General features: G+C 37.9%; 1 protein-coding gene across 1 annotated transcript in view; it reads left to right on the forward strand.

Annotated features, from left to right (window-relative positions):
• plcd3a (phospholipase C, delta 3a) overlaps positions 1 to 27153 on the forward strand; it is a 41120-nt gene that overhangs the window by 5968 nt on the left and 7999 nt on the right. The window contains exons 2-8 of the mRNA XM_052139230.1: positions 6018 to 6185; positions 18555 to 18783; positions 19470 to 19599; positions 22678 to 22903; positions 24663 to 24864; positions 25358 to 25502; positions 26967 to 27119. Of these exons, the coding sequence (XP_051995190.1) occupies positions 6018 to 6185; positions 18555 to 18783; positions 19470 to 19599; positions 22678 to 22903; positions 24663 to 24864; positions 25358 to 25502; positions 26967 to 27119 (1253 nt within the window). The remainder of the gene's footprint in view (positions 1 to 6017; positions 6186 to 18554; positions 18784 to 19469; positions 19600 to 22677; positions 22904 to 24662; positions 24865 to 25357; positions 25503 to 26966; positions 27120 to 27153) is intronic.

Consider the following 27153-nt stretch of genomic DNA (forward strand, 5'->3'; position numbering starts at 1 on the left):
TTATGAAGTGGCTGTGCAAGTTACTGCTCATCTAGTTGAATTGAATAGTCTTGAAGAAAATGTAATTAACAAAACTTGTATTTTTTAAGATTTATACATTTTATTTAGTTAAAGATTAGGCAATTCAATTAGATGGAAATGTGTTATTGAAATGGATACATCTTAAAAATAGGTAAAAATATTTTTTTGAGTGTATACAGTAAGATACTTTGGATATAAATGACAAGTATTTCAGTGTTCATTGATTTCATGTTTACAATCAACAAAGAATGTTGAACCCCTAACCCAAACCTCAAATTAAACCAAACCATCAAATCTAGGCTAACCCTTTACCTAACCCTTGCCTGAATTGAATAGAAAAATAACTTAATTGAACTATGGAAAATAGAAAGCAACAGATTTTGAAACGTGTTTTGAACAAGCCAAGTCGTATGATATCTTACAGTTTTGCCATCTCGTACAAATTATTACGAGTTGTCTTGAGAATATGTTGGGCATTTTATTGTCTTGTTCCCAGCCAAATTTGGCAAAATAGCAAAGCTTAAAGGGTCCACCCAAAAATTTAAATGATCCCATAATTTACTCACCCTCAAGCCATTCTAGGTGTATATGTCTTTCTTTTTTCAGCCAAACACAATCGGAGTTATATTAAAAAACATCCTGGCTCTTCCAAGCTTTATAATGGGAGTGAATGGTACCTTGGATTTTTTCAAAAAGCGCATCCATCCATCCATCAAAAAAATAATCCATACAGCTCTAGGGGGTTAATAAAGGCCTTCTGAAGTTCCATCTTATGGAGTTTTGTGTTCCTTGCCACAGTCGCCTTTGGCTTGCTCACTGGGGTTATAAATACAATTATTATTTAATTATTTATTTTTAAACCCAATTCAAAATCGTATTTTATCTAATTACACAATGATGACTCCGACATTATAGACATTACGGTTTTATCTTCTGTTAATGCCTGATTTTCTGTAAAGCTGCTTTGAAACGATGTGTGTTGTGAAAGGCGCTATACAAATAAAATTGACTTGACTTGAAGAGAAGCGATGTGTTTTTGTAAGAAAAATATCCATATTTATAACTTTATAAACTATAATCACTGGCTTCTGGTAACGGCCGTCCACACATTCACGGGAGAGTTGTAAAATGCCATGACATTTTTGTGTCATTCAATTGAACTCCAAGCGCCATTGAGCCGCACCACGGTTTCACTTTAAGGGTGTTCATTCACACATTGTTAATGACACAGAGGAGGTGACGCACTCTTACTCTATTTCTGTGGACTGTGGAGTGATAAACTGATGAAATGAAATCTCAGAGGTTTTGATTCATGAGAAATAATGGGTTTTATTAGGGCTGTCAATCGATAAAACATTTTAATCGAATTAATTACATGGTGTCCCGATTAATTAATCGCGATTAATCGCATATACAAATATTTGCTGAGAAAGCCCCTCATATAACAATAACTTAATATATAATGATTATACATATTTATATCAATATATAATTATACATAGTTATCTTTAAATATTTAAAAATTATATATATATAAAAAATATTCAGATAATTAAAATGCTTTACATTCCTGTAGCAAAAGAGTTAATCATTGATAAGGCCATACAAAAAGCTGCTTTAGAATACAATGTATTGTTTACTACCATATTATTGATCATATGTCAATCATTGGCATACAGTTCACAGCAATCCATTTCACAAGTGAATTTGTCAATCGGTTGGAGATTTATTATGAGGGCTTGTTTAAGGGCCCATCAATTTACACCTACGTCAGACGTCTCGGGTGTGTTGCGTCATAAACATAAAATGTTTAGGTCACTGTGTCAAGTTAAATATAGTTTAATACTCAATCTTTAACCCTCTGGGGTCTGAGGGTATTTTTGGCAGAAGTTTTGACATGCCTTGACATTTGTGCTTTTTTTCAGTTGCTTAAAAACATATTAATGGCTTAAGTCTGATAATACTGTATTCAGCACAAACTGGGCTACAATAATATGTGAGTAACATGTATGTACAGGTTTGTATTTTTGAGAAAATAACGTTTATGCATGGTTTTTGAAAAAAATAAAATTTTAAGTCACTGAAATAAGGTCATATAACAGATACTAAAGATTTGTCCACAAGACTTTTGAGAACTGGATCTTGTAGCCTAGAATGTTTGCTACAAAATGATGTGAAAACCATCCTGATCACTCATTCATACAAAACAATATAGTCATTTATCCTTTGTAATACACTTTTAGTGTTAAAAAGGTCATATGCGAGGAGGCTTGAATGATCATGAATATGGATTGTAATTCACACCTGAGGAGACAAAAGACCCCTCCCCTGGGCCTATCAATGAGGAATGTGACAGAAAGAGAATGAATATGAGGAGACTTAATGATCCAAATCAAGTTTTAAGTTAAAAGAAGTAATCTGACTATATATTTTCTATACATAAAGACTTTACTTAATTTTAAACCTACACTACCATTAAAAGAATTCTCTTCTGCTCACCAAGACTGGGTTTATTTGATCCAAAATACAGAAACAACATTGATATTCTGAACTATTTTTACAATTTAAAAGAACAGTTTTCTATTTGAATATATTGTAAAATGCAATTTGTGTTCAAAGCTGAATTTTCAGCATCATTACTGCAGTCTTCAGTGTCACATGATCCTTCATAAATCATTATAATATGCAGATTTTCTAATATGGGCATATTTAAAGTGCATTTTACTCATTTACACCTGAACAGATATTTGCAAGCACAAGCTTTGTTGATGATAATGTGGCAGCATAAATGCTATTTAAAATATAATCTAAACATTCATATAATTTTATATCATATTACATATCATATTTATATTATACAGCATACAATTTAAATACCTGCTTCAGCCAAAACAGCATTTAAATGTAACTAAAACTTATTAGGAGTCATATTTCAAATGTCATTACTCTGAATCCTGGCTGGCAAGTCTGGAAACAGTCTCACTAGTAAAATATGTACATGTTTATATAAAATTGCATGTCAACTAATGCAAACTCAATGACTTACTCGTCTGAAATTGTATCCTCGGCTGGATCAATTCTCTCTTCAAAATACATCCATTCATCAGAGTCCCGCTCTTCTTCTGAGGAAAATGTTAACTCTTCCTTCCTATCCTGGAGCTTTCTGGTCTGTGTATCGTTGCAAACACACAGAAAAATGAATGAAATGTGTTTAAATCAAACCTCACAGTCGCCTGTGTATCATTACAAACACACAGAAAAGTTGAGTTGTGTTGTGTTTACATAAAATGTCGCAGTCGGGGGCGTGTACATTTCCCTTGATCGTCTCAGTACATTAGCATATGAATGTCGTGCTCTGCTGGTGTAACAAAGACTCAGGTAGGCTGGGATCCATAAGCAGTGTTTTATTGAAACTCACAGATATATGCAGGCAATGGTCAGGCAATGGGGAATCAGGGCAAACGTAGGCAGAGCAGGAGCGTTGTGAGGGAAGCAGGATGTCAGGGCAGGCAGCAAGGGCAATCACGAAGAGACAGGCAAGGTTCAGGTAGGCAGGCAGTAATCAATCGTAGACAACAGGGAAAGCAAGCTCGGTAGGCAGATAAGCAAACAGGAATGGTAGTAGAACGCTCAGTAGTGTTGCCGGAAAAAAACAAGACTTCGCACTGAGTGTGTGACTGCGCGTAACTTAAATAGAGGGAGATGAAATGGGGATCAGCTGTGGATTGATAAAGCCCGGTATGTGGGTAATTAGAACTCAGGTGAGTCGGATCTCCGGTGGCCGACCGCGGAGGTGCTCTCGAAAGCGTTTGTGACAGAACCCCCCTCCTATGAGCGGCTCCTGAAGCGAGGACCTGGTCGGCGCCGGGGTCAACCTCGAGGGCAGAGGGCCGGTCTCTCTGGATGGACTTTCGGACTGTGGGGGGCATCGCGGGCAGTTGGCGCGTAGATGCCCTGCTTGACCGCAGTAGAGGCAGAGGTTGTGCGAGAGGCGGCGTTCCTTCTCTTCGTGAGAGAGATGGGTCCGACCGACCTGCATAGGTTCGGGTTCCTCGTGGAATGAGCGAGTCGGAGTTGCCGGCGCGAACCACCGGGTTGACCGCCTGGAGCGGATGAGGTTGTCAAGGCGTATGACGAGAGTGATGAACTGATCAAGAGACATACCTTCGTCGCGGCAGGCCAGTTCAGACTGAAGCTCGGCACTCAGCCCTTGTCGAAAGTGGAGCTTGAGGGGGCTTTCCGGCTAGCCGGTCTGCGTAGCGAGAGTGCGGAAGGAAAGCGCATAGTCCGCTGCCGTGCGATTACCTTGACGCAGGGCTATCAGCTGTTCGCCTGGGCTCTTGCCACTCTAGGGGTGATCAAAGACTGTGGTCAGGCTGCCCATGAAGGATTCGTAGGTTGACTGGGCGAAACCCTGGTTGGTTTTTTGTTTTTGGCACAATCTGATTAACTTCTAGAGACTGTTGTGTGTGAAAATCCCAGGAGATCAGCAGATATAGAAATACTCAAACCAGCCCGTCTTGCATCAACAATCATCCATGTGATTATCTAATCAGCCAATCGTGTGGCAGCAGTGCAATGCATAAAATCATGTCGATACGGGTCAGGAGCTCCACTTAATGTTCACATCAACCATTAGAATGGGGAAAAAAATGATCTCAGTGATTTGGACCGTGGCATGATTGTTGGTGCCAGGTGGGCTGGTTTGAGTATTTCTGTATCTGCTGATTTCCTGGGATTTTCACACACAACAGTCTCTAGTATTTACTCAGAATGGTGCCAAAAACTAAAAACATCCAGTGAGCAGCAGTTCTGTGGACAGAAATGCCTTGTTGATGAGAGAGGTAAACAGAGAATGGCCAGACTTGTTCGAGGTGACAGAAAGGCTACGTTAACTCAGATAAACACTCTGTACAATTGTGGTGAGAAGAAAAGGATCTCAGAATGCCATTCTGAGATGCAGGTTGGTGCTGTTTTGACGGCACGAGGGGGACCTACTCAGGCAGCCACATTTTATCTCAGTTTGTGTTCCACAGAAGAAACAAAGACATGAGGGTGAGTAAATAATGACAGAATGTTTTATAATTTTTTTTGTAAACTATTCCTTTAAAGTAGTATCAAGTAGAGCAAATCTCCATGCTGTGAAAGAATGTAGGAACAGATATTGTGCTGTGAGAGGGATGTCTCTCTTTGTTCAGGTGCTTTTGAATCACGAAAGCTCTGGCGGGGAAAATCCGTCTGTTTTTTCAGGCATGCACAGCACAGCACAGTAAGATTTAACTTAGCATTGAAAGTCTATGAAGAGCCCAGTGTGCCTTCTTAGTAAACAATCTATTTTCAAAGTTTTCACAAGACTGTGAAAGAGGGAAAGCCATTTAATCTGTGAAACAAACACATCATTGTTCATTAAGGATGAAACAAAACAGCAACAAACCTCTCTCTTACTGGCCTGCCCAAATTATTTTCCCCCAATTTTCTTTTTTTTTCATACCATTGTTATACATAATTACATTACAGGGTTTGTTTCATGTTTTAATTGTAGTCATTACTGCTGACGTTGACACTGAGTGATTGGCCTCTTGCATCACTGTTGGATGAAATAAAATGTCTGTGAGTCTAGATACACTGACCTCCCAGTGCTCTCACAGCTTGAGTATGTGTGACTGTGTGCACATATATTTGTTTTGGAGAATGCTTGAGTGATGTATTAATTTCAGTCCATGTTTTGGATGAAATTTCAAAACGGTGTATGACTCAGTGCTGGGAAGTGTTAGTTGCTGACAAATGGCCTTGTGAATATAAGATTAACCTTGAGATGGCACATTATGATTGAATCATTACAGTGTGTGTGCAATGCAGGAGTAAAACTTGTAGACTTGACTTTTAGGATTTACAGCGTGTAGCAGGTGTGTTGGACAGAGCGTCCAGAGCTCCATTGTAAGAATAGAAAACATAGAAGGTGATCTTATTTTTAATTGTGTCTGTGTGTCTCATAGGTGTGTTGGATGATGAAGATGTATGCCTGATGCTGCAGGGCTCAAAGATGGTGAAGGTTCGATCTCAACGTTGGAGGAAGGACAGGAGTCTGAAACTACTGGAAGATTGCGTGACTGTGTGGTGTGAGTCTAGCAAGACCTCCCGCAAGGGCCAAAGACAACAGACCTGTGAGTGAACCAAATGCTGAAATCTGTGACTGAGTTGCAAACAAAATCAAATATCAAAATTCACTTTTCAGTAATTTAGCTGTGAGTTCATACATTGCAAGATGAGTAAGTACACATGATCTCAGCAGTACTCTCAGCAGAGCTCCTTAGGCCCTTTTAGAAAGATATTTGGGGGGAATTCACTAAGATTAAATTGTGTCCGCTGATAGGGATGTATAGATTCAGTAATGCAATTAAACAAATCAGGCAACAGCGCAAATACACCCAAAAATTTAGTGCTGAATGCAATTTGCACAGCACAATTCTCTCTTACAGACCAGCTGGAGTACTAGGTTGTGGAGGATGCAAAAGACTACCATGGTCTGGCAGACTGGCACATTTGTCAGTATTATATGTTTGTCAGACTTGTTTGTTCAGCTATCATATAATTTTAAGAGAAATATCATGTGTATACTGCAGGATAAAGACATCTAATTTAAATGGAAGTGCTGAAATAGTGCTTAATAGGCCTTTTTCCACTGCAAGTACTAAAGTCCATTTTAGGTACTTTTCCATGGGACTAGTACTTTACATCGCTTTTGCACTTGAGGAACTATTGTGGTAGGTGCTGCAGCCTATGATTGGTCAAAAACCTATGACGCACAAAGCAATGAGAAATGTGAGGACACGGCAGCCGCCATTTGTAAAAAAAAAAAAATACATTTATAGCTGCTAGCCTTCTACTCAGAGGATTGCGCTTATTTTTCAATTCCCTTAAAAAACTAACATAAAAACAACAAAGTATCCAAAGGAAAACCCGTTTCACATATGTGTGTGTGTGTGTGTGTGTGTGTGTGTGTGTGCGTGTATTTATCACTTTGTGGGGACCAAATGTCCCCATAAGGATAGTAAAACCCGAAATGTTTGACCTTGTGGGGACATTTTGTCGGTCCCCATGAGGAAAACAGCTTATAAATCATACTAAATTATGTTTTTTGAAAATGTAAAAATGCAGAAAGTTTTCTGTGAGGGTTAGGTTTAGGGGTAGGGTTAGGTTTAGGGGATAGAATATAAAGTTTGTACAGTATAAAAAACATTATGTCTATGGAAAGTCCCCATAAAACATGGAAACACAACTATGTGTGTGTGTGTGTGTGTGTGTGTGTGTGTGTGTGTGTGTGTGTGTGTGTGTGTGTGTTTGAGGGCCGAGCAGAGCTGCTGCCTGACTTCATTGGAAAACGCTTTAAGTTTTTATCGCAGATTAACTGTTTGTACTGTGTGAGTATACTGAAAATAAAGTGATTTATGGATTACTATATCAAATTTTTCCTGGGATGATAGATGTAAATTTTCAGCTGTTTATCAAGGTTGGGTAAATTAAATCCATTATAAATGAAATTGTTATGTTTACATGAACATTCTTATCACTGGGCGCATGGCTCGGCTCATGCGCCCAGTCTTAAACTGTAACCTGGCTGTGTCCGAAAACTGGAATATGCTGCCTTTGGAGGCTGTATAATGAGGCAGTATGAAATAAGGTGCTTTTTAAACTGTTCAGAAACCAGTTTCCTTAAGAGTTCCATTCATCCAAAAACGCTATTGTTTAAACCTGATTAAAATGATTAGGCAGCAAAGCAGTTGCCTACATTTTTGATTGCAGCCAAAGCTTGTATAAAACAGCCCTTACAAAAGTGTAGCTATGATCCTGGTGTCCTCTGAAAGTGTTGTTGAGTTGTATCTTCAAACAACCTCACGAGAAAAATGGTCGATACTAAATGACGCCACTACGGGGGTTACTTTTCTGAGTGCGAATGCAAAAAATGGAAAAGTCTCCTCGGGTGTCCAGTTCCTCATAAGAGTTCTCATCTAGAAAGTTACTAAGGGAAATGTACCAGGACTGAAGGTAGGACTATTGTAGTGTAATAGGTCAGATTTTCAACTTTCAAGAGGATACAGGCTTTGAACCAATTGTTCATTATTTGTGCCTGGAAAACAAAAAAGAGAAGGTGGTGTGATCTAGTAACAAGAGTCATGTGAATGAAATTTTGTAATACTGCTTTGTTGTTTGTGAGCCTTATTTAGTCACTATGAATACAAAAACTAATCGGATTAAGAAGCCCGAGACAAAGCTTAGAAGAAGAAGAATGATGGAAAAATAATTATTTCACCACATACTCTGAACTCTCTGCATACATTGAATGTCTATTGTTTATAACCTTATCCTTAAGGACATAGTAGGCATTACATACAAATGAGAGAGTCATTACTGGGACAATCACATGGAACAATGAACCCGTAGCTATGACAATATACTATATATAAGTGTACCATTTGGACTGAAGGATTACTTGTTTTTGACCCACTAGAATTGACTGATAACAGCACAAATATGAATAAACAAAGAAACAGATGTCCATGTGCATCTTTAGTGCTTAAAATAAAACCTGTTATTATTTAATCTGTTAATACATTAAACACATTTACAGAGGTAGCCAACTTGTGTATAGTTGTGTGTTTCTGTATAAACGTTCTGGCTCAGGGCCTCAGCTCTTTGTTTGATCCTGTAAAACAAGTCAGGCAAAGCCTAATCATTTAACAGAAAATGTTATTTCCATTTTTATTAGATATTACATATTAACTATCAGAACTTTAGTTTGCTAGCGCCAGCTTTCCCTTCTGATTCTGAATTGTTTTCAAGTTGCATTTTATGAAAATCTCTTGGTTTTGCTTCTAGTTTCTTAAATCAAAATTTGTCCTTAGATCCTAAAATCAAGTTTAGCCTATGCCATGAACATAACTGAAACACACTGGCTTTGAGGGGCATTGTGGGTCATGTCCCAATTAGTTGTCCCAATCTGTTACTTTCACCTCACTCTTTAGGTGATTGGTAATCTCTTTTAATTCACACAAATTCAGCCTTTGATCCTAGCATAATGAAAACATACCACAGAATCTGCGTTGACACGAGACATTATGTATATGTGGATTTTATCAACCCCGATCTTCCTCTAGCTTTTCAAATGATTGCTAATCTCTTTTTAATCGCACTTTTGCTCGTTAAATGGAATGATAATCCTCTGCGAGAGTAAAGAGAGTCAGGCTTCCTTCTGTAATCCCATTTATGGTGCATCACTAGAGCATCAAAGCATTATTTTTCTCAGTACACTTTGCTCTGTGTCACACATGGACTGTGAACAGCATATTGGTCTCATTCACTAACTGCCCATGTGTGACATTTCCACACAAATAATCTTTCCTCAACAAGTATGCACTTTTATGCACATTTTACATTTAGGATCAAATGTAGTACTAGCTCAGAAATAGTCATTTTACAGGTCAGATTATTTATAAATAACCCTTGACTCAACAACTTCCAGCACTTTTTACAGTATACTGACATATGATGAGTAGGTGGATGAACAGTGCTGGGTAGTGACGGAATACATGTAACCTGGATTACATAATCAGATTACAAAACAGGTACCTGTAATGGATTAAATTGCATTTTAAAACACTCATAATCTTACTACAGTTGCTTTTTTATTGATTACATGATTACAAATTAACAAGGCAATGGCAGTAAATTATTAATAATTTATTGATCAATTTCATATTATATCATTATATTCTTACACAGAAGCACAATAGTCTCACAGATGATCATTTTGAGCATGTTCTCCTTTTGCGTTACAACAGTAAGATATGCACCTCAGTTAAGGAATAGATGATAGACTGTTACTAAGTTGTAAGGGTTAAAAGTAAGTGTGTCAGAGATTTGAGCTGTCAGTTTTAACCTACAATGTCATTTCTGTTGATTTCAAAACAGTTCATTACTGTTTGTTCATGTTTTTATTGTTTTATGCACAACAAATGAAGTAGATATGTTTATATACAGTATATATATCGTATATATATATATATATATATATATATATATATATATATATATATATATATATATATATATTAGGGCTGTCGATTTAACGCGTTAATTCAGTGCGATTAATTTGACCAAAAATAACGCTTTAAAAAAATTAAAGCAATTAATCGCACCATAATAAGGAAGATTCCTGAGAAATGCAAGTAATATCACCTGTTTACTCCAGAGGGCAGTAAGTGAAATTTCAGCTGTATACAGGGAAGAAAACAACCCACAACACAGACATGTGTTACGTTCTTGCGTTCAAAACACTTGAAGGAGCGCAAATGCGAACTAAGGATTTAAAGATTGAGTAATAAACTATATTTAACTTAAAAGAGTGAACTAAACATTTTATGTTTATGACACAACGCACCCGAGACGCTACACAAGCATGTCTGACGCAGGTGTAAATTGACGGGCTCTTAAACAAGCCCTCATAATAAATCTCCAACTGATTGACAAATTCACTTGTGAAATGTCAATAATATGGTAGTAAAAAATACATTGTATTCTAAAGCCGCTTTTTGTATTGTCTTATCAATGATTAACTATATTAAACATTTAATCGATTGACAGCCCTAATATATATATATATATATATATATATATATATATATATATATATATATATATATATATATATATATATCTCGTACTACCTCACCATTGCTATGCAGCTCACACACTGAACTTAATTGCTTCAAAGGATCTAGTGGATGCCATCTCTAAGGGTTCTGCCCACAGGGTACGCAATAGTTAAACTGCAAAATGTGCAGCAATATGGAACAAAGCACATCACTCTACTGTTGCTGCTGATGCAGTGGAGTCCACTGCATGAAACCTGACTTAAAACTTGGCACAAATGTTTCTTGTGTGACTTGGTGGAACTCAAACAGAATATAAAATATTCTGCTCTTTTAAAATGATTTTGCAGTTCAAAAGATAATATCTTGCACCTCAACTTTGGAATCGGCGATGGACTTTCAGTACACAGTAAGGGTTAGAAGTGTTTTAATGTTTTTAGAAAGTTTTACGAAAGTTTTGACCTAGGCAACATCATTGCTATTGATTTTATGGTAATTCATTTTCATTAATTTTACCATCGTTTTATTTTGATTTAATATTCATTAATGTTCGTAAGGCTGCTGTTGTTTTATACACTTATAATGAACATGATGTCTCAGTGTTTTCAATTATAAACTTTGGCCATGCACTGTCATTGCTGTTAGATTTAATGTTTATTTCATTCATGTAATGTTTAATGCACTTTTAAAAATGTCATAAGGGGCTTTTTTTGTTGGTAATAAAGAATGGAATATATTTTCTTCCTCTGTACTTTTATGTTAAAATTTGTATCCTACTCAAATGCATGTGACATAAAATAAAATAGAATTAGACGTAAAGTAATCCAAAAGTAATCGGATTAGATTACCCCCAAAAAAGTAATCTATGAGATTGTTACTGATTGCTTTTTAATCATGTAATCAGTACCTGATTAAAATTCACAATTAATTCATCCAGCACTGTTGTGAAACCTGTAAAGATTGTGATTGTTAACAAACGCAAGCAGTAATTCATGCATATGCTATCAAAAGTCATTCAATCAAAAGCATAGCTAATGCAAAAAAATTATAATACAGTTAATGTGTAGGTTAAAGCCCAGGGCATGTGTTTATGTATTCTTCAGTGTCCATCCTTTTGTAATAGAAAGCACTTTATTAGTAAAATGGTGTCCTAATATAGTGCCCAGCGTGGTCTTCTGCTGTTGTAGCCCATCTTCAACATGTTGTGCATTCTGAGATAATATTCTGCTCACTACAATTGTACAAAGTGGTTATCTGAGTTAACATAGACTTTCTGTCAGCTCGAACCAGTCTGACCATTCTCCATTGACCTCTCTCATCAACAAGGCATTTCTGTCAGCAGAACTGTCGCTCACTGGATATTTTTTCTTTTTGGCATCATTCTGAGTAAATTGTAGAGACTGTTCTGTGTGAATATCCCAGGAGATCGGCAGTTACAGGTGACCGTAAGGCACCAACAATCATGCCACGGTTGAAATCACAGAAATCAAATTTTTTCCCCAATCTGATGGTTGATGTGAATATTAACTGAAGCTCCTGACCCGTATCTGCATGATTTTAATGCTGCCACACGATTGACTGATTAGATAATTGCAAGAATAAGTAATAAAATAAATCATATTATTGATAAATGGTAATTATAGCAATTAAACATTATAAAGACATTATTAAAATTGATTAAGCCTAAACTGCAAAATGTACTATTTGATTCTCCATCCAGATCTGCTTTTAAAACCCCACAAAATAAAAATGGGAGTGTAACGGGGTTCACAGGACAGGCAAGGAGGAGGCGGGAACCGGCAGACATAATGATATAACTGAACTTAAGCAAACATAAACACACAGACAAACACACAGCGGCTGCGTGTGTCTCACTCTCTCTCAAATTCATCGTATTTATCCCCCTTCTGGCTGAATAGGACAATTTTGCACCGGGCGTCCGTCCTCACGGCCCGGCCACGCCCTCCTCCTCGTCACAAGGAGTTTTGTGATTTTTAGTCCATATCTGTTAGCTTTGACAGATATATAAAATTACAGTTGGTCTCTTATGCGAAAATATACCAAAAATAATAATGACTCATTTTAAACTTATGGGCGCATCCAATTTTTTATCCAATCAAATGCTGTCTAAAATAATAACGTCCCCTCCCCTAGTCCTACATAACTCTGACTATGGCATGTAGCAAATCATGTTTCACAGATGTTAGCTTAAGTATATTGGCTATTTAGGGATGAGCCCACAGTGGATGAGCCCTTCAATATATCCTGCCCCAACTTCCTGTTTCAATAAGAAATACACCAACACAGGAAAAAAATACTTTGGATGGAGTTCAACTCAGAGAGCACTGAGCACATAAAAGAGTCTCTTCTGTAACATTGATTCTGTTTCTGTCTTGCGCTGCGTCACACAATGTTCTGTTATGCTGCCTCAGCTGCTCTCTGCTATCCCAGCTCACACCTCACTGACTGCCAAACACTTGAGGGAATAAACTTAGTTCACTTAGAAATTTGAGTGCTTATGTTTGCATTATGTAAATCAGTGTGCGTGTGATGTTTCATGTTTCGTCATACCCCAGTCTTAACTGCATGACTATATATCCCTCTGCTATTTTGGCTATTTATTAAGACAGATAAAGATAGAAGACACATGGTTATGCCATAAGTGTCAAGTAGCCCTCAAATTATGTAGGTCTGGGAAGGGGATGGGTCTGTCTAGTTCTGGTCTTTTTTCTGGTCAATGGCCTGCAGGTGCTGGAGAGTTTTGTCTCCTGTGGATCCCAGATCATCCCTCTATGAAGAGGGCATTAGTGAGAAATGCCAAGTACATCGTAAATGCCTATTCATTGCCAGCATGCACATGCCACTGCATACACTCGCAGTTCAAATGAACACCTTTCTTCTCCTTAGGGAGAAAATACACACAAATTATGAATGCAGGTTTGCGAGATGGACATTGTGAGTGGGCAGAGAATATTTTGCCATTTAAAAGGGCATTTGTGTGTCTTCCCCTTTGACTCTGCATGTCTCTCGATTATTTGCTGCGTAGGGGTTTCACCAGATCAAAGAATTTATTGTGGAAAAACCCTGCTTACGTTTGATTAAAATTCCTCATTGTAACCATCTTGAAGTTCGAAATCTCTACTATTACTAATAATAAAGAGCTGCAGCAACCACTTGCAGTTGATTGTTGTTTTGTCCGTTGTATTTTAAAATCTTAGCAGTGAAGCAGCAGAGTCTTACAGTTTAAGCAGCAGAAAATAAGTGAGACTTTTCCATAGTATTAGACTATGGAGTAGAGGTAAAGTTCATTATATAAACAATGTAATACACAGACCTTTTAGAAACATTTGATTGTCATTGTAATAGCTGTACATTTCTTAATTGTTATCCAAAGCCTCCTTTCAGCTATAAAGCTTGTGTGTTGTAATATGGGCACATTGTGAAAATGTTTTGGCACTCTTTTGTACAGATCATGTTTTACAAGTGCCGAATATATCCTCACGCACTCAAAATCCTCAAGTGTCACACACAATGACACTGTTGACCTCCCTTGCATGGGTAGTAATTAGAGAAATAAATTCCCGAATTGGTCTGGACACGATCCTAGTTGTCATTTACCAGACTGTTTATGGTATCTACTAATTCATCGAGTGACACAGCCTTTTTTGAATGACACAGCTAAGACTCGCATTTAGTTTAATTAACATTTTGTTTAGATAAATGTTTTAGTGAAATGAGCACTATTTAATTACTAATTAGTTTTGTTTATTTGACATAATTGAGACCATTTATCAGTTTTGGAGATTTTTGAGTTTTTTTAGATAATGGGCTCTATTTTTGTGAGTGCACAAAGCACAGCTCTACCACTGTGCGCAACATATTATCAAATTTTTGTGAGAGTTAAAACTCTAAATGCATTTTTCATGCCAGTGCAAGTGGCCGTGGGTGAGAGAATTTGTGTTATCTATGGGCAGGTGCGGTTAAGCCCCGGATGTTTCAGGAAAAGCCCTGAATGTTTTTATAACCTTGTACTAATCAGCAAGTTTTCATGTGCGCAATAAAATTAATTCCTTTAGAACCGCTATTCTGCTCTTTGCACATCAAACAGTGTCACCTTTTACGTTCATTCACTCCTGACAAGAACCGCCCACTCAGACAAGAAATACTGACAGGCATGTAAACTGGCCAATCATCAATAAGAAGTTACATACGATCCAGCCAATGAGATTGGAACTTTTGGATGTAATTACCTTTGATTGCTTTAGAGACAGGTGGCGCGTAAGTGTGTAGTTGTCTTGGTGAGGAGATTTATTAGAATATTGACATTGACATTTTTAAAAGAAGAAGTAAAATAGCCTCAGCCGGAATCAGAACTTCAACAGCAAGCTGCGGCACAGATGTACTGTATTTTTGTTTGTTAATCTAACATCTTGGGAAGTCTGGTATACTCACTTTGTGGTCATTCATTTTTGTTGATGAAGGTACTATAATTTGTGGATCTTTTGTTGGTAGGTTTCTAATAGGAATAACAGCTTGGTGTCATGGCTCTGGATTTGAAGGTTTTAGACATATAGCCTATGCCTATAAGTTTGATTACAAATGATAATAGCATACAGCAGTATTATTAAGGAGGATTGCAGATGATTGACTACAGTGGTGGAATAAAGCATTTGGTAGATCTAAAACGTTTTCAATCCAACTCGTTTTATGCTCAGGCAAACATTTTGTGTTTTGTATTCTTTAACAAACAATATTGAAATATATTTACTTAATTTAAAAAACGACTTCTTGCCTATGTAACATTTAAACATATTTGAAAGTGTATTCCGTGTATTATGATGCATACATGGATGTCTCTGTGCTACCCTCCAGATGTCCACTAGAGCCACCCCTGTTTGTGGGTGTATGTGCACAAACTGTGGGTGTATTGTAAGTAAATCAAGTGGCGCGAAGTTGAATTTGCTATTTTCCTGAGAATTAGATCATAGCAGTAATACATTTCAAAAGCAGGTCTTTTTGCAGCTCAAATTCAAACTTATATCCTGCATTTGCAGTTTGGAGATTCCACCAACAGGTGGTAATACATTTCATGTCCAAACTCTGAAAATGTTGTGGAACATTAAATTATGTCCAAGACGATCACTGTTGTAGCTGTTTTATGAAACAAATATTTGTACGATTTTTGTTAAACTATATTTAGGTCATTGTTTATTTTTCATTTATTATTATTATGTTTATATTTACAGTTGTATTTATGATCTTATTTGTCTTGGAATTTTTCCACCTGTTGAATTTTTTGGTTTAATTTTTTCATGTTTCAATAAATTAATAACATTTATCAAAATCAAAATCGATTGGTAGACATGAAGGTGTTCCAATACAATCACAAGGTTAATACAAGCCTTGATTTGTGTGTCAGTAGATTTAAGTTATTAATAATAATAACATTCTCTACAATTTAATAGATCATTAATCCAAATCCTGATGAGCAAACCACAGTTTCTATGCGTATAAAAGGAGCATGTCACTAGAAATATGCCTGACATTCAAGGACACAGTTAATGCACAAAAGAACACACGCCCATACAGTATTTCCATTCTTCTGTTTCGTTGCATACAGTCAACTTCTTATAAATGTGCCTTTGTTTATATATCTGGTGCTTGATGGAATGGACTATATAATAAGATGAATATGGTGCTGGAGAAGAACCTCAAAATTAAGTTGCTCTTGACCCAGCCAATTAGCACTTTGCGCACGCAATTTCACCAAACCCACTTGTGCCTAGACTTAATGTATGCTTGCATGGAAATACCAAAACTTCATGGCCATCCCCATTGACTTTGCATGTATGATTTATGGCATAGGGCTGCACTTAGCATTAGCACTCTTTAAATAGGGCCCAATATGTTTTAATTAGTTAATTTAAATTCTGTGTAATGTTTCCCAATACATTCAAGCAGGCTCAAATAACCCCACTGCTTAAAAAAAGAACACATAACCCCACAGTAGTCGACAACAACGGACCAGTCTCTCTCCTACCCTTCCTGTCTAAAACTCTTGAGAGGGTTCAACCAGTTGTCTGCTTTTCTCTCACAGAATAACCTACTCGATAGACATCAGTCTGACTTAAAAAAAGGACACTCAATGGAGACTGCCCTCTTGTCATTAGATTAAATCCTGCGACTGGCGAGAACTAACTCCAAATCATCCTTCCACACCCTCCTTGACTTGTCTGCTGCCTTCAATACTGTGTACCACAAGATCGACCTGTCCACCCTCTCTGACCTGGGCATCACAGGAACTGTGCTTGGATGGTTTGAGTCATATCTCACTGGCAGATTGTACAAGGTCTCCTTGAGAGGAGAGGTGTCCAAGACACACCAGCTGACCTCTGGGGTTCCTCAATGATCAGTGCTTTGACCCCTCCTCTTCTTGATGTACACAATAACACTCAGACACTCATTGAGGCACATAGCTTTTCCTACCACTGCTATTCAGATGATGTGCAGCTCTACCTGTCTGTGGCAGGGCGGAGGGAGGGGCCGGGTCGTGATTCCGCACTCCCGGCCCCTAATTGGGCTGCCCGACACCTGTGTGTGTTTGTCTTATGGTTCAGTTCTTCATGAAACTATTATTTACATTGTCAAGCCAGTTCTCGCCTCCTCCTGTCCATTAACCCCTTTACACTGTCATTCCAGCCTGATGACCCTACTTTGTCAGCTCGTATCTCTGCCTGCCTCTTGGACATTTCGACCTGGATGAAGGAACGACACCTTCAGCTCAAACTTGCCAAGACAGAACTCCTTGTGATCCCAGCCAACCAATATGTTCAACTCAACCTCACTATTCATCTTGGTTCAACTACACTAACCCCAACCAGAACAGCCCAGAATGTGGGAGTGGTGGTAGATGACCAGCTTAATTTCACTGCACACATCTCATCAACTGCCTGGTCTTGCAGGTTTGCCCTTTACAACATCTAGAAAATCAGGCCTTTCCTGTCTGAATATGCTACACAGCTCCTGGTCCGAGCTCTGGTCATTTCAAGACTGGACTACTGCAATGCTCTGTTGGCTGGACTTCCACCTAACACAATTAAGTTACTGCAGATAGTTCAGAATGCAGCAGCACATCTGGTTTTCTGGTTTTCAAATGTCACCTCACTCTTGATTTCAATCCACTGGCTACCTGTAGTTCAATGCTTTGACTCTGGCCTTCAGGACAGTCAATGGAACTGCACCCTCTTACTTCAATTCACTTCTTAAGGTCTATGCTCCAACTCGCTCTCTGTGGTCTATGAATGAGCAACTGGTGGTCCCTTCTCAAAGAGGTTCAAAGTCTGTTTTAAAATCGTTCACTTTCTCTGCTCCTCTGTGGTGGATTGAACTTTCAACCTCCACACGATTTGCTGTTACCTTCTCAACATTCAAGAACAAACTGAAAACACATCTGTTCCCTGAGCACTTAACCAACCCACACTAATTGCACTTAATACTGCACTTAAACTGCACTTAATTTGCAAAAATATATATATAAATAAATAAAAAATAAAAATAAATTCCTTGTCTTTCTCTTTCTTCTGTGCTGGCATCTTTACTACTCCAGCCACTATGAGAACTTGGAAGTCGTATACTTCAGATGTTGTTAAACTTTGTATGACAAATTGCTTGCTACGTGTCTCATTTGTAAGTCGCTTTGGATAAAAGCATCTGCTAAATGTTAATGTAATGTATATGTTTAATACCACATACCACAGAACCTGCATTGGAAAAAACTATTGAAATGTTAGAGTTTGTAAAGAACAGATGATGTAATGATAATAGCATTAGCTCTCCAACCACTCATTTGTGTGTGATTTCTCTCTCGCTCTGTCTCTCTCTCAGTCTCTGTGACAGAGGTGGAGTGCGTGCGGGAGGGCTGTCAGTCTGAGTGTCTGAGGCAAATGGCAGGTTTGGTTCCAGAGACACACTGCTTCACTGTGGTGTTCCGTGGAGCCAGGAAGAGCCTGGATCTTTGCTGTCCCACACAGGAGGAAGCAGAGCACTGGGTTAGAGGCATTCGCAAGCTTCAAGACCGTGTCTCCAACATGAGCCAGAAAGAAAAGCTCGACCAATATCCTTATGGCCTACTACAGCTATGCCTGCTCAAGGGGTTCAACCACTAGTACAGATTTTGTTTTTTGTTTTTTGCATGTAGAGACATATTCCCTGTAGAATAGTGTAATTTGTTGCATTTTATACACAACATAAGACTTAGAACACGTCTGGTTTTTCTTAGTGACCATTAGGAAATATAAATCCACATGTAAACAGCCTCTCCCTTACTACACAGCACAGCTCAGACTAGTAAAGCCAGCAAGAGTTGATGAAATATAGACCATATATAGCTGCAGATATCTACAGTACAAGCAAGCCACTCCACTGCACTTGTGAACCACTGTCATTCTATCTCTCTTAATTTAATTTTCTCTTCCCTAATATTTCTTTTTCACTCTGTTCTCTTCTGTTTAGCTCTTTCTTATCTTTCATTATATTATACTGTTGCTGTTTATATTAGACTACATGGACATTAAAAAATGTTTACTGCACATTTGTTAACATCTTTATAAATTAGCTAGCTGTCCTTTGACAGGGTGGATTCCCATGATATGAGTTGCCACTTAGAATATCTGGATACAAAAATATAGAGGTCTGCAGAGACTTTGTATTGAAATCTGAACCAGACATTTAAAAAAGACCCAGTCCGAACAGCGTAATACTGTTAAATCATTTTGCATATTTTTCCCTAATTCCACACACTTGGATTCGAGGCTATCTGAGACGTGCAGATGAAAACCAAGATGGGAAGATGAGCTATGACGAGGTGAAACACCTGCTACAGCTGATCAACATTGACCTGAACGAACAGTATGCACGTGCCCTCTTTAAGGTTTGTGTGTGTGAGAGAGACTTGAAGAGTTAATGTATTGTATACTCTATGGCTGCAGGAGACTGATCACACTGTGAATTCTGCAACAGTAGGATTCAAGTTTTATTGCTGAAATCTGTTTGTGCTTACTGAAAAACAAATCACTGCCCCCTGTGGCCAAAGATGGAAGTGTTGAATTTATGGGCATGTGTGGGCTCCAGTTTACAGCTCACGATGGACACGCACCTGTCGGTAGAGCTGCTCTTCTGTGGAAATGTCAACAAGCAAATCAGCTCTGTTTGTCTTCTGATATATGCCATTTAAATACAGAATACTGTCTCTTCATCAAGGCAGTTCTCGCGTATGCCATTACTGTTAGACACTTACCAGTTTCCCTCAGGTAGAACACAAACAGCACATGAAAGTTTTAGTGTCTGTGCTAAGCGCATGCATATTAAATTAGTGTTTTATTGAACAACTTTCTGAAACATTTTAACACTGCATCGTTTCTGCACATCTTTGGCTCCGCAATGTGGGGTTATGCCTGCAAATGTGGTGCAATCCCTGCTCCAGAGCAGGGCTTCGTAACCCGGGTAAAAAGCAGTGCTAACCCCCCTTTCAAAATTACAAGTGTGTAACGTTGCTTTACCCGGGTTTAAAAGCAGCGTTTTAAAAGATGTTTACCTGGGGTTAAGCACAGTGTTGATAGCCTGTTGTGTTGATGTAAAATGTAAACTTTTACATAAAACACAACTGATGGAGGACAACTTTATTTTGATTTGAATCAAACAGATTGGAGGTACATTTAGTGGAAAGACTGATATATGTTAGAACATACATGATAATAACATGTTTCAGAACAGACAATCGTTAGGAAAAATATGAAAAATAAGATAACAAATAAACAAAATAGTACGTATGTATGTATGTATGTATGCATGTGTGTGTCACGATTCACTGATGTCTGCCCTGTGTTTCTCCCCCGTCATCTGTTCCCGGACTACACTTCCCATAATTCCCTGCTCTTATCACTGCCAGCTGTCCCTCATTGTTCCTCACCTGTGTTTAATGTTCTCATTAGTCTTTAGGGATGAGGGACAGCTGGCAGTGATAAGAGCAGGGAATTAAGGGAAGTGATCACAGGGCAGACAACAGTGTGCATAAGATTTGGGTGTGGATGTTAACAATTTAAAGACAAAAAGAGAAAGATAGTGGTGAAAATGGAAAAACAAAATGAAACAACAACATTGCTAATACAAATAATAAGCTAAGAGATATATAAAGAGAGTAATAGAGAAGGAAGGGGAAATTGTCTGTGAATGTGCTTATTGGGTATGATGTATTATATTATTTGGGAATTGGATGTTTTAGCTGGGGTCTGTGGATATGTACGTGGCCTCGGTCTTGGGGTGGATTTGATTTGAAAGAGGTTACAAATATATCCCATGTTTCATTAAAGGCTGATATATTACTTGTTTTGTAAGCGGTTATTTTTTCTATTGAGATATATTCTGTGAGTAGATTAATCCAGTGAGTGATATGACAAGAATTCTTGGATTTCAAGTTTTGAAAGATTACTTTCTTAGCGACAGTTAGTGAAATGAGTAGCTGTTTTTTATATTTATTTGGTAGAGTAATTTGTGTAGTATCACCCAGTAGACATAGTGATGGGGACAATGGAATTCTGCAGCCCAAGATCTGAGAGAGTTTGTTAGTTACTGCTGACCAGAGGGAGTGAACTGGTTGGCATGTACAAGTGGCATGGAGGTTATTATCTGTGTTACCTACAGTGCTTTGTGAACAAATACCTGTATCGGCCAGTCCCATTTTAAACATTTTGTCTTGTGTGATGTGTGTTCTGTGGATAGTTTTATATTGTATGAGTTGCAAGTTTGTGTTGGTGGTCATTGAGAAATATTATTGCAGATTTGTGTCCAGATCTGGGGAGAGTTATATGAGTTGGGAGAAACAGCTTCATCATTTTCCCATTTTGTAGTCGGGAGTGTTATGGAAGTATCTATGTTAAATATGAGTTTGTAAAGTTTGGAGATAATCTTTTTTGGATTTGTGAATTTTGATATCTCATCACGTAATTTTTGTAGTGTGTTATTAGTAATGCTAATTTTGGATTTAATTAATAATTTTAGTTGTTGGTAGTGGAGGAACTGGCTTTCCCAACCCCATACCTCTGGATTCGTGTATTCAGTTATATGAGTTGGTTGTTTTCGAATAGGTGGTGGAGGTGGGTGATTCTGCTGTGCTGCCATGATGGAAAATAGACAGGGGCGTTATGCAGTTTGAAATCCGGATTGTGCCAGATTGGGGTGTATTTACATGGTGCTAGTGATGATTTAGTGTTTTTATTAACTTTCCACCAGGCTGTGAGAGTTGAGGAGATTGTAATATTCTTACAGTAATTTAATTTCTTGATTGACGCTGGTAAGAAGGTAAGATCAGCAAGTGACGTGGGTGTACATTGATTTTGTTCTAGTTTTAGCCTTGGGTTATTGAAGTTATGCTTTCGGGTCCATCTGAATAAATATTGTATTTGATTTGCCAAGAAGTATTAAAGAAAACTTGGTGCTTCTAAGCCTCCTTGTGATTTCCTATTTTGTAATGTAGGTTTTTTGTTTTTCCAGTAAAATTGAGTGGTTAATGAATCTAACGTTTTGAACCATTTGTCAGTAGGAGTGGTGGGAAGCATTGAGAACAGGTAATTAATCTGAGGTAATATTTTCATTTTAACTGAGGCGATTCATCCAATGAGAGTGAGTGGAAGTTTGGTCCATCGTTTAAAGTCATCTTCTACTTCTGATGTAAAATGTTCCTTTTCAGGTTATTTGCAATGTTTTGTTTCAACCACAAATGTCACTAGAGAATGCCGTAGAAGTTCCGTAGAACAGCTTTAAACTAGAATTTCAAGCAATCCTCCCTAACCACAACATTCTAAAATAAAATGCTGTTTTGTAAAATGTAATAAAGTTGTTTACATATTTTTTAAAGTAAATCTTTGTACAGTTTTACGTTTTATTTAAAAATTGACCATAAATAAATCCCAGAAAATATTTGATTTTCACAATCTCCCTTTCTTTTCTGTAGAAGTGTGATCGGTCATGTGATGGGCGGCTGGATCACGTGGAGATTGAGGAGTTCTGTCGTGAGCTCATGCGCAGGCCAGAGCTTGATTTAGTGTTCAGGCACTACTCCAGTAACGGCTGTGTTCTCACCACCATGGAGCTGCGGGATTTTCTCGGTGACCAGGGCGAGAATGCATCACTGGCCCATGCGCAGAGTCTTATCAACACTTTTGAGCTTAATAACTGGGGTACACAACCATCCTCTCAGATTGTTATCATGTATTAGTGCTTACTAAGTGTTTATGGCATGTTAATAAACCCACAGGAGTTTAAAAGCTGCCCTCTTTACATTGAAAAAATATAATATACTACATATTGACAGATCTTGTGAAAAATGAGTTTTTCACATTTGAATATTCTTACACTTTACATCTAATAGTAATAATTAGGGATGTCAGAATAACGCCTTAACATGTGATTCATTAAAAAAGTTTAACGTGTAAATTTTTCTGTAAATTGCAATTAATGCATTTACTGTTAATACAATATAAACACTGGTGTGAAGTGCGGAACCTTTGCAATGTGTCCACCCGGAGACATTACACTGACGCACATGCCACAAACAGACACAAAACATCACCAGAGCCCTTATACCTAGAGGAGCCTACAAGCGTAGCATCAAACATCTTAATGCGGCAATCTCATAGACGTTCAATGGGCGGTACTGTCATAACACGCTCTCTCCTATGATAGAGCCACGGAGGTTGTTATCTCTATAAATAAAAGAATCTCTGACAGTGCTTCCCTGTCAGTGATAAAAATCTGTCAATCCACGCATCTTATCACGTGGCTTGTTGAGCGTGTTACAGCGGAGACCTAGTGCGTGTGGAGGCTTCACGCTATTCTCTGCAGCAGCCACGCACAATTCACCATGCTCCTCACTGAGAGTGAAAACCACATTATAGCTACCACAAGGATGTCTACCCACCCTAGCAACCGGGGCAATTGTTTGCTTTGGAAGTCTGACTGGAGTCAATCAGCACACCATGGATTTTTTGACATTACATATGTTAGCCAGCAGATGGTGGCAAAAGTTTTTGTGTGTAATGTGAGCCAGTTAGTTGACGTGAAGTGAATCTGCATCAGCCATTTACATACAACAAGCTCTTCGTGATCGCTTACTACACTTACTATACTAAACTACAAAACCTAGGAAATAGCTTTAAATGGCTTTAAACTAACAACTTCAGCATTACAGCTCATCACAGCTGAGAGATACAACTGACTGATTAATTACACAATGGGTGCTGTTTAAAATGGCAGAGGGAGGACATTGCGGTTTCTATAGTGATTGACTCCTGTGAAATAAGGAAAGCTCCCGGCCTTCGGAAAGCTGACAGCATCTCTGCTTGGGTGTGGCAACAGATGATGCTCATGCTCCATCTCTCTCTCTCTCTCACACACACACACACACACACACACACAGCACAACAGCTGTTACACAAGAAACAAAAGGAGCCCATTCTCTTGAGCCATGGCACAGAGTTAAATGCATGTGCCTAGACAAGTTTAGCTGTAGTGACATGAGTTTGAATCTCACATTTTTAATTAGTTGTTCCCCCGTAATTTTTTCTCTACTACATACTGTCCATACTGTCCAAAATGACAAAAAGGGCTAAACAACCTCAACAACCTCCTTAAATGAGTAGATGACGTCTAACTGGAGAGCAGGTTCAACATTAAATGGAAAAACCACTCCCTTGGACTTCCACTATTTCAGAGAGCAGCGAATCCGACCATATAGCTGTGAAGTGTGTCATAAGTTGTTGTCCTTCATAACTGACAAACTACACATAAATTATTTCTGTCACCTGCTGAGTATAGAATGTGATAATACTGAAGTAATATGGTAAAATGTTTCAAAATATGTACTAAACAATTACTCTATTGAATCTTGTGTTAAACTGTGTTAGCTTTTGAATAATATATTTTTCTTGTGTTCTTCAGCCCAGAAAAATCAATTCATGACTCAGAACGGCTTCACCATGTACATGCTATCCAAAGAGAATGATGTTTTCAACCCTGATCATGCACACGTGTATCAGGATATGAGCAGACCACTGGCTGATTACTACATCTCTTCCTCTCATAATACCTACCTCACTAAAGATCAGGTCACCAGTGCCAGCAGCACAGAGCCTTATATCAGGTAAACACCTACAAACAAACATGCTTCTAATTATAAACTGGGACAGACTAGGTCACAGTCTTGAGTAGACATCTACAGAGGTCTAATTCAGGTACAGCACCTACAAACAAACACATGTCTCATTATCAAAACACCCAGCACCACAAAGGTCTGTGTCAAGTACTGCATGCAGAAATATACAGATCAGTACTGCACTTAAAGGGACAGTTCACCCCATGGTGTTCCAAACCCATATGACTTTCTTCCGTGAACAAAAAAGGAGATATTAGGTAGAATGGCTGCCTTACTGAGTCTTTTAGCCTCAAACATTCTGCCTAATATCGCCTTTGTGTTCTGTGGACAAAGGAAGTCATACATGTTTGTAACGAGTTGAGTAAATTATGACAGAATTGTCATTTTTGGGTAACATAATTCCCATACCATGTTTACATCTATTGTTCCCTGTCTTTGTGAGCTTGTGGTTTGATGCAAATGTGTTTTTGTGTGTGTTTAGAGCTCTTAATCAGGGTTGTCGCTGTGTTGAGCTGGACTGCTGGGATGGTGATAAAGGAGAACCCATGATCTTCCACGGACATACGCTCACCTCTAAAGTGCTCTTTAAAGAAGTCATAGAGACCATCGCTCAGTATGCCTTCAAGGTGCAGATACATGAAGCATTACAAAAACTTAAATTGTTACCTTAAAGAAAGTTCACCCAAAAATGAAATTCTCGCATCATTTACTCATCCTCATGCCATCCCAGATGTGAATGACTTTCTTTCTTCTGCAGAACACAAACAACAATTTTTAGTCAGTCCATACAATGCAAGTGATTGACAGCCAGAGCTTTGAAGCTCAAAAAGCACATAAAGGCAGCATAAAAGTAATCCATATGACTCCAGTAAAATTGATATGATAGTTGTGGGTGAGAAACAGTTCAATATAGAGCTGGTCAGCCATGACATCAATTTGTAGGTGAACCTGGAAGATAATTCGCCATGGGTTCCCTGAGGATTTTCCTATGGGTTTTATAATTTTTTTTTTTTTTTACTTATGAGCAAAATAAAAGTCTGTGGTAAACATTACTTGACAATACAAAGACATTTTGTTATATAACATATATTATACACAGTAATACCGCAAACTTGATTTTTTTTTTTAAGTTTGTAATTCAGTATGGTTTAAAAGTTCACATTTAAGGTATGAAAGTGTTTAATTATGTTGTAGAACAAAACGTCCACTATTGTCAAGTAATGTTTACTACAGACCTTATTTTACTCATTTTAAAAGCCATTTTAAAAATACATAAGAAAATCCTCAGGAAACCCATGGCGAATTATTTTCTGGGTTTTTGGACTAGCTGAACAGCTCTATTTAAGTCCTTTTTTTAACTATAATACATTCTTCTTTTGTTTTTGGTAATTCACATTCTACGTGCATATTGCAACCTACTGGGCAGGGAGGATAATTTATAGTAAAAAAGTACTTAAATTAAATCTGTTTCTCACCCACACCTATCATATCACTTCATAAGACATGGATGTAATCACTGGAGTCATATGGATTACTTTTATGCTGCCTGTATGTACTTTTTATAGCTTCAAAGTTCTGGCCATCATTCACTTGCATTGTGAGGATCTACAGCACTGAAATATTCATCTAAAAATCTGTGTTTGTATTCTGCAGAAAAACGAAAGCCATACACATCTGGGATAGCATGAGGGTGAGTAAATGATGAGAGGTTCAAATTAGTTGTGTTGGTCTAACATAATGTACTGAGTTTGATTCAGTGTTGTTAAATAATATTTTTGACTTGAATAAAACCAGTTAATTTAGATAATTTTATGACACGAAGAACATTTTATAGTTTCACATTTTTTTCAGTGTGTATTGCTGGTATTAGATTGTAATACTATGGTACTTTGATATGGTACTGAATGATTATGTATGCAAGCTTGTTCATGTATAGTATACATATTTCCACTTAAAATAGCTATTTTATTACCATGGTGTAAGTCCAAAAAACATCTTAATTCCATGCATTTTTTGAAAGTGTTGATTTTGTATGTGTTTATCAGTTATTAGTTTTACTTATAAATCTATCTCCCTCTCCCTCTCTCCAGGCGTCTCTGTATCCTCTGATCTTGTCTCTAGAAAATCATTGCTCAGTGGAGCAGCAGGCTGTGATGGCCCAGCACCTTCGCTCCATTCTTGGCAGAAAGCTTCTGAGAAGGCCACTCAATGATCTACCCCTCAAACAGCTGCCCTCACCTGAGGTCAAAAGCACATCTTATCTTCCTGTTGTTTTAT

Source organism: Xyrauchen texanus, chromosome 12 (genome assembly GCF_025860055.1).
Source record: "Xyrauchen texanus isolate HMW12.3.18 chromosome 12, RBS_HiC_50CHRs, whole genome shotgun sequence".
NCBI lineage: Eukaryota > Metazoa > Chordata > Actinopteri > Cypriniformes > Catostomidae > Xyrauchen > Xyrauchen texanus.